This window comes from Heptranchias perlo, chromosome 35 (genome assembly GCF_035084215.1).
Source record: "Heptranchias perlo isolate sHepPer1 chromosome 35, sHepPer1.hap1, whole genome shotgun sequence".
NCBI classification, from domain to species: domain Eukaryota; kingdom Metazoa; phylum Chordata; class Chondrichthyes; order Hexanchiformes; family Hexanchidae; genus Heptranchias; species Heptranchias perlo.
The window spans coordinates 25,580,131-25,593,364 of NC_090359.1; the positions used below are offsets into that span (position 1 = coordinate 25,580,131).

General features: G+C 48.0%; 1 protein-coding gene across 1 annotated transcript in view; it reads right to left on the reverse strand.

Annotated features, from left to right (window-relative positions):
* Positions 1-13,234, reverse strand: part of LOC137302315 (retinal guanylyl cyclase 2-like) — a 51,416-nt gene that overhangs the window by 12,560 nt on the left and 25,622 nt on the right. The window contains exons 11-15 of the mRNA XM_067971954.1: positions 11,733-11,881; positions 8,341-8,504; positions 5,977-6,169; positions 4,476-4,650; positions 1,717-1,815 (exon numbers count right to left, since the gene is read on the reverse strand). Coding sequence (XP_067828055.1) covers positions 1,717-1,815; positions 4,476-4,650; positions 5,977-6,169; positions 8,341-8,504; positions 11,733-11,881 — 780 coding nt within the window. The remainder of the gene's footprint in view (positions 1-1,716; positions 1,816-4,475; positions 4,651-5,976; positions 6,170-8,340; positions 8,505-11,732; positions 11,882-13,234) is intronic.

Genomic DNA, 13,234 nt, shown 5'->3' on the forward strand with positions numbered 1-13,234 from the left:
TACAGGCTGAGAATCTAATCGAGGGGTTCGGGGGGTTTATATATAGAATAACAGATACCCGGGAGTGAGTTACAGACTGGAATCTAATCGAGGGGTTCGGGGGGTTTATATATAGAATAACAGATACCCGGGAGTGAGTTACAGACTGGAATCTAATCGATGTGTTCGGGGGGTTTATATATAGAATAACAGATACCCGGGAGTGAGTTACAGGCTGGAATCTAATCGAGGGGTTCGGGGGGTTTATATATAGAATAACAGATACCTGGGAGTGAGTTACAGGCTGGAATCTAATTGATGTGTTCGGGGGGTTTATATATAGAATAACAGATACCCGGGAGTGAGTTACAGACTGGAATCTAATCGATGGGTTCGGGGGGTTTATATATAGAATAACAGATACCCGGGAGTGAGTTGCAGGCTGGAATCTAATCGAGGGGTTCGGGGGGTTTATATATAGAATAACAGATACCCGGGAGTGAGTTACAGGCTGGAATCTAATCGAGGGGTTCGGGGGGTTTATATATAGAATAACAGATACCCGGGAGTGAGTTACAGGATGAGAATCTAATCGAGGGGTTTGGGGGGGTTATATATAGAATAACAGATATCTGGGAGTAAGTTACAGGCTGAGAATCTAATCGAGGGGTTCGGGGGGTTTATATATAGAATAACAGATACCCGGGAGTGAGTTACAGACTGGAATCTAATCGAGGGGTTCGGGGGGTTTATATATAGAATAACAGATACCCGGGAGTGAGTTACAGACTGGAATCTAATCGATGTGTTCGGGGGGTTTATATATAGAATAACAGATACCCGGGAGTGAGTTACAGGCTGGAATCTAATCGAGGGGTTCGGGGGGTTTATATATAGAATAACAGATACCTGGGAGTGAGTTACAGGCTGGAATCTAATTGATGTGTTCGGGGGGTTTATATATAGAATAACAGATACCCGGGAGTGAGTTACAGACTGGAATCTAATCGATGGGTTCGGGGGGTTTATATATAGAATAACAGATACCCGGGAGTGAGTTGCAGGCTGGAATCTAATCGAGGGGTTCGGGGGGTTTATATATAGAATAACAGATACCCGGGAGTGAGTTACAGGCTGGAATCTAATCGAGGGGTTCGGGGATTTATATATAGAATAACAGATACCCGGGAGTGAGTTACAGGCTGGAATCTAATCGAGGGGTTCGGGGGGTTTATATATAGAATAACAGATACCCGGGAGTGAGTTACAGGCTGAGAATCTAATCGAGGGGTTCGGGGGGTTTATATATAGAATAACAGATACCCGGGAGTGAGTTACAGGCTGAGAATCTAATCGAGGGGTTCGGGGATTTATATATAGAATAACAGATACCCACGAGTGAGAGGCATCGTGAGGTGGTGAAAGGTTATATATAAATTAATTAATGAATTATTCAATGAATCAATTACTTAATCATTTAATTACTTTGTTCTCTCTTTTCCTTTTCTTTCTTGCTCCGTACTTCGGTCAGGAATGCCTCCACAGGGGTGGGGAGATTTTGCATTCCTTATCAGGCGAGCAGAAACTCTACTAGTGTGGGCCCCCCAGTAGTTTGTTTGGGAGACTATGATTATGGGATCGTGCATGTGCCGGACACCTGGTTGTCCAGAATAGTTCCTATTCACCACCGCCCTTGGAAGGGCACTGAATGCCCTCCCTATCTTGTTAGCTACTCACACAAACCAGTAGACTCCATACGTGAGGCAGTGTTTACTGTGTCTCCAAAGAGGCAATACCTGGGCATTGTCAAACCTACCACACCTGCCACACAGGGACCTGCAGAAAGAAACGGCCATTTGAACCTTGGTTTGATTATTCACCTTTTTCCTCCTCTGTTGTTACACATTTGTAAACAATTTTACAACACCAAGTTATAGTCCAGCAATTTTATTTTAAATTCACAAGCTTTCGGAGATTTTCTCCTTCCTCAGGCAAATGTTTCAAGATCTCCTTGAAGCCTACGCATTTATACATATTGAACAATAATACATGGTGTTTACAGACTGCCCCTGCAACTGCCCGTTGCCAAGGCAATCACCGTGTTCAGACAGAGAGGTGTTACCTGCAGAACCTCCGAATTAATTAAATGTTGTTACACAGGAACAGGAGGAGGCCATTCAGCCCCTCGAGGCTGTTCCGCCATTCAATTAGATCATGGCTGATCTGAATCTTAACTCCATCCACCCGCCTTGGTTCCGTAACCCATAATACCCTCGCCTGACATGAAATCAACCCAAAAGCTGTTTGCCATTCCCTAGTCTTTTGTTTCCCATCAGCAGGTTGGAATGATCACACCTGGTGTCCAAATGTAAAATCTGCTTTATCAACACCAACTTGCATTTATATAGCACCTTTAACATGGTAAAACGTCCCAAGGCACTTCACCGGAACGTAAATCAGACAAATATTTGACACCGAGCCACATAAGGAGATATTAGGACAGGTGACCAAAAGCTTGGTCAAAGAGGTAGGTTTTAAGGAGCGTCATAAAGGGGGAAGAGAGAGGCGGGGAGGCTCAGGGAGGGAATTCCAGAGCTGATCTATCACAGGCGGCTGGAAGATTTAGCAAACAATCAAATTGCTCATTAAATTAAAAATCCTTTCAGCAGTTTTGCTGTGACCCCACACACCCCACAGATAATTCTAAAACAAACACATTTACAACAAAGTAAACACATGAAAATAATCCTGGAAAAGAAAATGAACTAAACTTACACAGAGTAAGTCACTGTATGTTGGACATGCCTCCAAGAAGTATAAACTTTGCTCCCTCTTGCTCTGCAGCCCCGTACTTGAGTTCTGCTTTGATCCCAGAGATTGCCTTCTGTATTTGGGTCTTCCACAAATGGGGGTGGGCTCAACCAAGTAGTGAACTACAACTCCCAGAATGCCGCAGTGTTACTCTGGGCGTTGTACGATGGCGGACTACAACTCCCAGAATGCCGCAGTGTTACACTGGATGTTGTACGATGGCGGACTACAACTCCCAGAATGCCGCAGTGTTACACTGGGTGTTGTACGATGGCGGACTACAACTCCCAGAATGCCGCAGTGTTACACTGGGTGTTGTACGATGGCGGACTACAACTCCCAGAATGCCGCAGTGTTACACTGGGTGTTGTACCATGATGGACTACAACTCCCAGAATGCCGCAGTGTTACTCTGGGCATTGTACGATGGCGGACTACAACTCCCAGAATGCAGCAGTGTTACTCTGGGCATTGTACGATGGCGGACTACAACTCCCAGAATGCCGCAGTGTTACACTGGGTGTTGTACCATGATGGACTACAACTCCCAGAATGCCGCAGTGTTACACTGGATGTTGTACGATGGCGGACTACAACTCCCAGAATGCCGCAGTGTTACACTGGGTGTTGTACCATGATGGACTACAACTCCCAGAATGCCGCAGTGTTACTCTGGGCATTGTACGATGGCGGACTACAACTCCCAGAATGCAGCAGTGTTACTCTGGATGTTGTATGATGGTGGACTACAACTCCCAGAATGCCGCAGTGTTACACTGGATGTTGTACAATGATGGACTACAACTTGGGCCTGGTGACTTTTGTTGACTATAAATTGGATGGGTGGGTTGTAAACAGAAAGTCTATGCTCTGTGAATGGCCAGTCTTCGTGTTTCTAGCCAACAAGCCTTGTTGTTTCCCCAGGCTGATTGTAGCAAGCCTCCCATTGCCGTCGTTGAGATGAGTTAACCCAGCACCGAGCAGGTAGCTCTCTCTCGCCTCGGAGTCAGGAGGCCATGGGTTCAAACCCCACTCCAGAGACTTGAGCACATAATCCAGACCGACACTCCCAGTGCCAGTACTGAGGGAGTGCTGCACTGTCGGAGGTGCCGTCTTTCAGATGAGACGTTAAACCGAGTCCTCGTCTGCCCCTCTCAGGTGGACGTAAAAGATCCCATGACACTATTTTGAAGCTCCCTGGTGTCGTGGCCAAAATTTATCCCTCGACCAACATCACTAAAAAACAGATGATCTGGTCATTATCACATTGCTGTTTGTGGGATCTTGCTGTGCGCAAATTGGCTGCCGTGTTTCCTGTATTACAACAGTGACTACACTTCAAAAAGTACTTAATTGGCTGTAGAGCGTTTTGGGATGTCCTGAGGCGCTATATAAATGCAAAACCCTGGAACTCCCTTCCTAACAGCACTGTGGGAGAACCTTCACCACACGGACTGCAGCGGTTCAAGAAGGCGGCTCACCACCACCTTCTCAAGGGCAATTAGGGATGGGCAATAAATGCCGGCCTCGCCAGCGACGCCCACATCCCATGAACGAATAATAATAAAAAAAAATTCTTTCTTTTTTCTTCTTTCTTTTCGTTTCGCTACATGGCCTCCCTCCGCACTTTTGTCCCAATCCTCAGTAACTTTAAAAGCCAGCTTCCGAAGATCGACAAGCGGTACCTGAATGTAATCCGATTCGGATCCTCACTGGGACCTCGGGCATGTGCCTCATTTTGAACGTTCCGATGCTACTGAGGATGTCCAGGGACATGTTGGAGATTTCCGCTGCGTGGCGGTTCCCGTTCCGGGTCGGAAGGCCTGAGGCCACCATGTAGGCATCTCCTATCGTTTCCACCTGCCGTAGAAGGGAAATTCGATCAGTTCAAGGTGCAATCCATTGGCCAAACGCTGTCAGTCTTGGTCTGGCTCGATGGAGCAAGGAAACAAGAGGAGTTCCCAACAGGCGAAGACGAGCGACCATTCTGTACCTACAACTCCTCGACTCATCCTAAACCCACTTTTCATTCTAGCCAGTCACTCTTCGTCAACTGGTGCATTTCGGTAGGAGAAATAATAAGGTGGCCACATAGTCCTTGGATAATAAGAGTCTAAATGGGATAGAGGAGCAAAGGGATCTGGGGGTACAGATACACAAATCACTAAAAGTAGCATCGCGGGTTAATAAGGCCACAAAAAAAGCAAACCAAGCACTGGGGTTCATTTCTAGAGGGATGGAATTGAAAAGCAGAGAAGTTATATAAAACCTTGGTTAGACCACACTTGGGAGTATTGTGCACAGTTCCAGTCTCCATATTATAAAAAGGATATAGAGGCACTGGAGATGGTGTAAAAAAGATTTACAAGGATGATACCAGAACTGAGAGGTTAGAGCTATCAGGAAAGATCGAAAAAGGCTGGGGCGCTTTTCTCTAGAAAAGAGAAGGCTGAGGGGTGACCTGAAAGAGGTCTTTAAAATTATGAAAGGGTTTGATAGGGTAGACCGTAGAGAAGATGTTTCCACTTGTGGGGGAGACCAGGACTAGGGGTCATAAAAAAAGATAGTCACTAATAAATCCAATAAGGAATTGAGGAGAAACTTCTTTACCCAGAGAGTGGTGAGAATGTGGAACTCGCTCCCACAGGGAGTGGTTGAGGTGAATAGTGTAGATACATTTAAGGGGAATCTAGATAAACACATGAGGGAGAAAGGAATAGGAGGTTATGCCGATAGGGTGAGATGAAGTAGGGAGGGAGGAGGCTCGTGTGGAGCAGAAACACCGGCATAGACCAGACGGGCCGAATGGTCTATTTCTGTGCTGTAAAATTCTATGTAATTATAATAATATCAGCCTTTGCATTGCACCATTTTATCTCACGTTTTATCGTGATTTTGTTTCACAGAACTATTATGAAAGGGAGTGGAACATTTTCCCACTTCAGGATTCCAATGTCAGCATCAAGCAATTCCAGCACAGCCAACTGCGCAGTAAAACTTCCTCAACTCCTAATCTCAAGAGGAGAATCCCCTACTGTCACACTGTGTTGTTTTTACTCACCTCACTTGCCTTCTTTATTGTCTCTCGCTTCCAATTAAAGGGGTCTTAAGGGGAAGCTAGACAAACCCACGAGGGCCGCCTGAATTGTTCAACCGTTTGTCGACAAGATTAATTGTGAACATCACCTTGTACACGTCATGGGAACCGATGATGGCATCAAATAAGGTGTAGAGGTCGTTCAGAAGGTCCACCACCTCGATGGGATCGCTCATGGCCGAGATTGTTGTAAAACCAACAATGTCGCTGAAATAGATGGTCACCTCCTCAAAATGTTCTGGCTCCACTGGAACACCGGTCTTCAGCGCCTGAGCAACGGAGCTGGTGATAAAGAAAAGAATCGGATGTCGGGAGGCTCTGTTTGATAATCACACCCTACTGTTACAGGGCAGAATGGGCGATACAAAATGTTCACTCACAACACTGGCATTTTTACATAGAATTTACAGCCATTCGGCCCATCTGGTCTATGCCGGTGTTTATGCTCCACACGAGCCTCCTCCCTCCCTACTCCATCTCACCCTATCAGCATATCCTTCTATTCCTTTCTCCCTCATGTGTTTATCCAGCTTCCCCTTAAAGGCATCTACACCATTCACCTCAACTACTCCTTGTGGGAGCGAGTTCCACATTCTCACCACTCTCTGGGTAAAGAAGTTTCTCCTGAATTTCTTATTAGATTTATTAGTGACTATCTTATATTTATGACCTCTAGATCTGGTCTCCCCCACAAGTGGAAACATCTTCTCTACGTCTACCCTATCAAACCCTTTTGAAGACCTCTATCAGGTCACCCCTCAGCCTTCTCTTTTCTAGTTTGTGTGATAGTGACAGAAATTATACACTCCATCTATCTAATCGACTATTTGTAAAAATAATAATTCTCTCATGCTTAAGACCAATCTGTATTGACATTTCCTCATTAATCAACTGAACTATTGAATTAAGATTGTGGGTTCAAGCCCCACATTTTATCGAATCTTTTCCCACCCCTGTTCCTAACTCTGTTGAGATCCACGGATGTGACCTGCCCTCCTGTACCTCACACAAGCAGCCATTTCTCATATGCGAGCCTGGAGAATGAGTGTTGGCCTCCTGCTGACCAATGGTAGGCACCACAGACACACTCAATCCTGGGCACACGTGCATTCCCATCAGGGCTCAAGAGTAGGCCGATTTTCCCCTCCTTAGGAGAGAAAGAACTTGCATTTATATAGCGCCTTTCACGACCTCAGGATGTCCCAAAGCGCTTTACAGCCAATGAAGTACTTTTTGAAGTGTTGTAATGTAGGGAAACATGGCAGCCAATTCGCACACAGCAAGATCCCAAAAACAGCAATGAGATAATGATCAGATCATCTGTTTTAGTGATGTTGGTTGAGGGATTAATATTGGCCCAGGACACCGGGGAGAACTCCCCTGCTCTTCTTTGAATAGTGCCCGTAGGATCGTTTACGTCCACCTGAGACGGCAGACGGGGCCTCTAATTAACATCTCATCCGAAAGACGGCACCTCTGACAGTGCAGCACTCCCTCAGTACAGGCACTGGGAGCATCGGCCTGGATTTTGTGCTCAAGTTGCTGGAGTGGGACTTTGAACCAATGACCTTCTGACTCAAAGGTGAGAGTGCTGCCCACAGAACCACGGCTGACGCTAACCTCAAACCTCAAACATCCTTAACCTCAAACCTCAAACATCCTAACCTCAAAGTGCTGAGGATAATTGTAAGTCAGCATCCTTTCATGGAAGGGATGACATCCCAGCTAAGCTCTCCACCCCATGGAGCCTGGGTAAGATGACATCTCTCTATTCATGGGAGGATATCGAAGTAAGTGTTTGTGCTGTGCATCCATCGCTCCTCCATTGGTGGCCGTGCCTTCAGCTGCCTAGGGCCCTAAGCTCTGGAATTCCCTCCCTAAACCTCTCCGGCTCTCTCTCCTCTTTTAAGACGCTCCTTAAAACCTACCTCTTTGACCAAGCTTTTGGTCACCTGTCCTAATATCTCCTGATGTGGCCCGGTGTCAAATTTTGTCTGATAATCGCTCCTGTGAAGTGCCAAGGGACGTTTTTACTACGTTAAAGGCGCTACATAAATGCAAGTTGTTTTTTTTTAACATTTAAAAATTTTTTTTAAGGTTACAGCATTCGGCCCATCGAGTCCGAGCTGGCTCTACGCACGAGCAATCCAGCTCGTCCCACTCCCCCCGCCCTATCCCCGTAGCCCTGCACATTTTTTCCTTTCAAGTACTTATCCAGTTCCCTTTTGAAGGCCATGATTGAATCTGCCTCCACCACCCCCTCGGGCAGTGCATTCCAGATCCTAACCACTCGCTGTGTAAAAAGGTTTTTCCTCATGTCACCTTTGGTTCTTTTGCCAATCACCGTAAATCTGTGTCCTCTGGTTCTTGCCAATGGGAACAGTTTCTCTCTATCTACTCTGCCTAGACCCTTCATGATTTCAAAAGCCTCTTGTTGTTGTCCCGGTACTCACGCTGGTAGCATCTGAGTCAGAAGTCGATCGGTTTTCTGCTTCTCGATCTCTAGCTCTTCGGTCCTCTCTTGGATGAGCTCCTCCAGGTTGCTGGAGTACTGTTCTAACATCCTCAGCATCGAGTCAATGATGTTACTCTTCTTCCCCTTGTTGATGTTTTTAAACTGCCGACGACAAACAAAAAAAGCAGAAACAAAACTAAAAGGAAGACCAGCTCTCTCGTCGCGTCTCGAACTTTGCAAAGTCCTTGCTGATCCCTGGACCTCAAAGGTTGGGGTTCCTGAGATTTAGGCGTTGTAATGAATTGAGGAAGAATTGGGAGTTCGACTCAACAGTTGGGATCTTTAATCACAGGTCCGCCTAAATCCTTACATCCACTGGCCACGGTATTCTTGGCCAAGCATGGCCAGGTAAGACCAAATGTAGGGGCTCCAAGGTGGTGCTAACAGATCGTGCGGCACAGATATACAAAAGCCTACATGTAACACTGGATGGGCTTCAGAAGAACTCTGATCCCATTATGTCCTGATTTCAGTATTTGACTGCACCTGCCCAGATGTTATCAACCATATTTTTTTTTAAAATTCGTTCATGGGATGTGGCCGTCGCTGGCGAGGCCGGCATTTATTGCCCATCCCTCATTGCCCTCGAGAAGGTGGTGGTGAGCCGCCTTCTTGAACCGCTGCAGTCCGTGTGGTGAAGGTTCTCCCACGGTGCTGGTGTACCTACCGGTGTCAGCTGCGCTTAATGGTCGCACTCTCTCTCTCTCGCCACTGAGTCAGAAGATTGTTGGTTCAAGTCCCCACTCCAGAGACTTGAGCACATAATCCAGGCCGGCAATCCCAGTGCCGTTGCTGAGGGAGTGCTGCACTGTCGGAGGTGCCGCCTTTCAGATGACACCTTAAACCGAGGCCCCGTCTGCCCCCTGTAAAAGATCCCACGGCCATTATTTCGAAGAAGAGCACGGGGGGAGTTCTCCCCGGTGTCCTGGGGCCAATATTTATCCCTCAACCAACATCACTAAAAAAAAAACAGATGGTCTGGTCATTTATCTCATTGCTGTTTGTGGGATCTTGCTGTGCGCAAACTGGCTGCCACGTTTCCTACATTACAACAGTGACTACACTTGAAAACAATTACTCCATTGACCGTAAAGTGGACGGCACCTCTGACAGTGCAGCACTCCCTCAGTACTGGCGCTGGGAGCGTCAGCCTGGATCATGGGCTTAATCTCTGGAGTGGGTCTTGAACCCGCGACCTTCTGACTCAGAGGGGAGAGAGTGACCCACTGAGCCAGTGCAAGGACAACCTTGTGAAAGATTTATTATTTTAAAATAAAATTAGCTCCTCTCCACCTGGTGTTTGTCGACTCGATCCCTTGTTCCGTCATCTACAGGACCCCAATACTGGGGGAGGTGGGGGGCCTTCCGTCTAGAACCAGGATGGCCAGAGAAGGTGCTGACTCTGGGACCCCTCCGACTCTCAATCCCCACCAGCCCCATCCCCATTTTCATAGAGAAATAAATCTCTTGAACTTTTCATTGTTAAACCAAAATACCACTTTTAAGGATTCTAAAAGGATTAGCTAGAAACCCTGGATTAGTTACCCACTAAAGGAGCTGAGTTTGGGTAAAAGAACTGGCTGGTCAAGAGGGCATGCTGGGAAGGTTGACCAAATTCGAAGACTGTTTAGAAGGTCACAGATAAAACAGTTGTGAGGCCGAGAAAGTCCGTGAAAGTTGTTGTAAACATCAGACGCATCGACTTGTTTTAAACCATAAGAGAGAGAGAGAGTGAGAAAGGGTATAAAAGCAGACACTGTAGTAAGTTCGAGGAGACAGTCCATGAGACAGACCAGAGACAGACCAGACACAGTCCACGAGACAGACCTGAAACAGACCACAGACAGTCCACGAGACAGGCCTGAAACAGACCAGACACAGTCCATGAGACAGACCTGAAACAGACCACAGTCCACGAGACAGGCCTGAAACAGACCAGACACAGTCCATGAGACAGACCAGAGACAGTCCACAAGACAGACCAGAGACAGTCCAGACACAGTCCATGAGGCAGACCTGAGACAGTCCACAAGACAGACCAGAGACAGTCCAGACACAGTCCATGAGGCAGACCACAGACAGTCCACAAGACAGACCAGAGACAGTCCAGACACAGTCCATGAGGCAGACCTGAGACAGTCCACAAGACAGACCAGAGACAGTCCAGACACAGTCCATGAGGCAGACCACAGACAGTCCACAAGACAGACCAGAGACAGTCCAGACACAGTCCATGAGGCAGACCTGAGACAGTCCACGAGACAGACCTGAAACAGACCAGACACAGTCCACAAGACAGACCAGAGACAGACCAGAGGCAGACCAGAGACAGACCAGAGACAGTCCACAAGACAGACCAGAGACAGTCCAGAGGCAGACCAGAGACAGACCAGAGACAGACCAGAGACAGACCAGAGACAGTCTACGAGACAGTCTACGAGACAGTCCACGAGACCGACCGGAGACAGGCCGGAGACAGGCCGACCGGAGACCGTCCAGAGACAGTCTATGAGACCGACCAGAGACAGTCCACGAGACCAAAGACAGACCGGAGACAGACCAGAGACCGACCAGAGACAGTCCATGAGGCAGACCTGAGACAGACCAGAGACAGTCCAGGGACAGTCCAGAGACAGACCAGAGACCGACCAGAGACAGACCGGAGACAATCTACGAGACCGTCCAGAGATATTCCACGAGACAGACCAGAGACAGACCGGAGACAGACCAGAGACAGACCGGAAACAGACCAGAAACAGACCGGAAACAGACCGGAGACAGACCAGAAACAGACCCGAAAATCACCACGCAGGATGTTGATGGAGAATTAACTTCTTAGTCTCCCGAAGCAGAAGAATTGGTCATTCTGAGTTTCGAGTGGTACTACTGACTTATAAAGATTGTACGAATCCCTATCTTGTAAAACTTAATGTTAATAAGACCCTCCAAGTCACACACCATCCCGACTTGGAAATATATCGGCCGTTTCTTGGGTCAAAATCCTGGAACTCCCTTCCTAACAGCACTGTGGGAGAACCTTCACCACACGGACTGCAGCGGTTCAAGAAGGCGGCTCACCACCACCTTCTCAAGGGCAATTAGGGATGGGCAATAAATGCCGGCCTCGCCAGCGACGCCCACATCCCATGAACGAATAATGAAACCAACAGTTAGAAAAGTGACAAAACCTTGGTTGCTTCTGACCTCTGATTACCCCGTGGAGTTACAACAAACACCTGACATCTGTGTTTTTATACTTTCAATGTTGGCGTCTCCACGAGGGGCAAATGCAACGAGACCGTAAGAAGCCAATGCCGGTGCGGTGCTGACCTGGTCAAAGACTTGATCGAAGTTGGGCCTTTTCTCGGGCTGCTCACTCCAGCACTGCTTCATCATCTGGATGCACTCCATGGGCGCCTGATCGACAGAGACCGACGGTCGACACAAGGGAGGGGGTTTCTGCACCCTGGTGATGATATCTGCAATGGGATCGGAAAGAATCGCAAGAAAAAAAAAACATCCCGTCGACCGCCAGAGTGAAAATCTTTAACGATTGGGGGGCAGAACGTGGAACCCTGGGCTCGTGTCAACAAAGTCCCACGGTGTGGAGCTGGGCCTACTGACGATTGCCGGGGGCCTGATTATCTTATCGGCCCCCACTTAATGACGCGCCTTAACGACGGGCAGGTGTCTCGTGGCAGGAGTGGGCGACAGAGAATGGCCACCTCTGCCCCCCAGCGAGTGGTTCCACACGGCAGAGCTGGTCCAATAACGACCGAGTAACACCAGCGAGCGCACAGGTAAAGTAGTTCGAGTTAGGAGGCGGTTGGGCGAGATTTTGCATTTCAATTCGAATTTCAACTAAATGAACGTTTTTTTCTTTCTCAGCTGATGGTTGCATTTCCACGCTGAGTAAATGTGTGATCCGAACGCCCGGCCTGAGAATTAATCTTCTCCGCCGTTCTTGAATCCTCACACTCTTACCCCGGAGAATGGGAGGATTGGCAGGCTGATTAACAGTCTGATAGGCCGTAACGTGTACATTCCAACCATGGTCGTGACCATCTTTACACCAGAGGTAACGACAGCTCTACCCCTCCTGGTCCCATTGATAAACAAGGTGGGCTCTCCTGGAATACCATGGACCTGCCTGGATTACCCCACCATCAACTCGGTTCCCAATCTCCATCACCCATCTTAGAGCCAGCTCAAGCCCAAAGAGCTCCTGGTCACATCAGAACTTGCGGGGAAGGCGCCCAGAGCGACAATCTAGTGGAGAACCGAGCGCAGCGGCCTGTAACCTCTTACAGTGTCGCTACGCAAACAAGGCAACCAAAGAAAGTATCCAGAGTACACACATCGGAAGGAATAAAGTCTCTGGTCAAAGGCCGACCGACAATGTACTTTGAAGATCCCGATTTGACCTCCAGGCTCACACTAAAGAAAAACTGTTCCCCTAGCAGGGAACGATCACGAGGGAGCACAGAGGATCCCAACCCAAGATATAACTTGCCAACGTACAACCAATGCTCACTGGGTAGCTCTCTCTCGCCTCTGAGTCAGAAGGTCGTGGGTTCGAGTCCCACTCCAGAGACTCGAGCACAAAGTCCGGGCTGAAACTCCCACTGAGGGAGCGCTGCACTGTCGGAGGTGCCGTCTTCCGGATGAGACGTTAAACCGAGGCCCCGTCTGCCCCTCTCAGGTGGATGTAAAAGATCCCCCAATGAGATAAATGATCAGATAATCTGTTTTACTGATGTTGGATAAATATTGGCCCAGGACACCGGGGAGGACACCCCTGCTCTTGCTCGAATAGTGGCCCTGGGATCTTT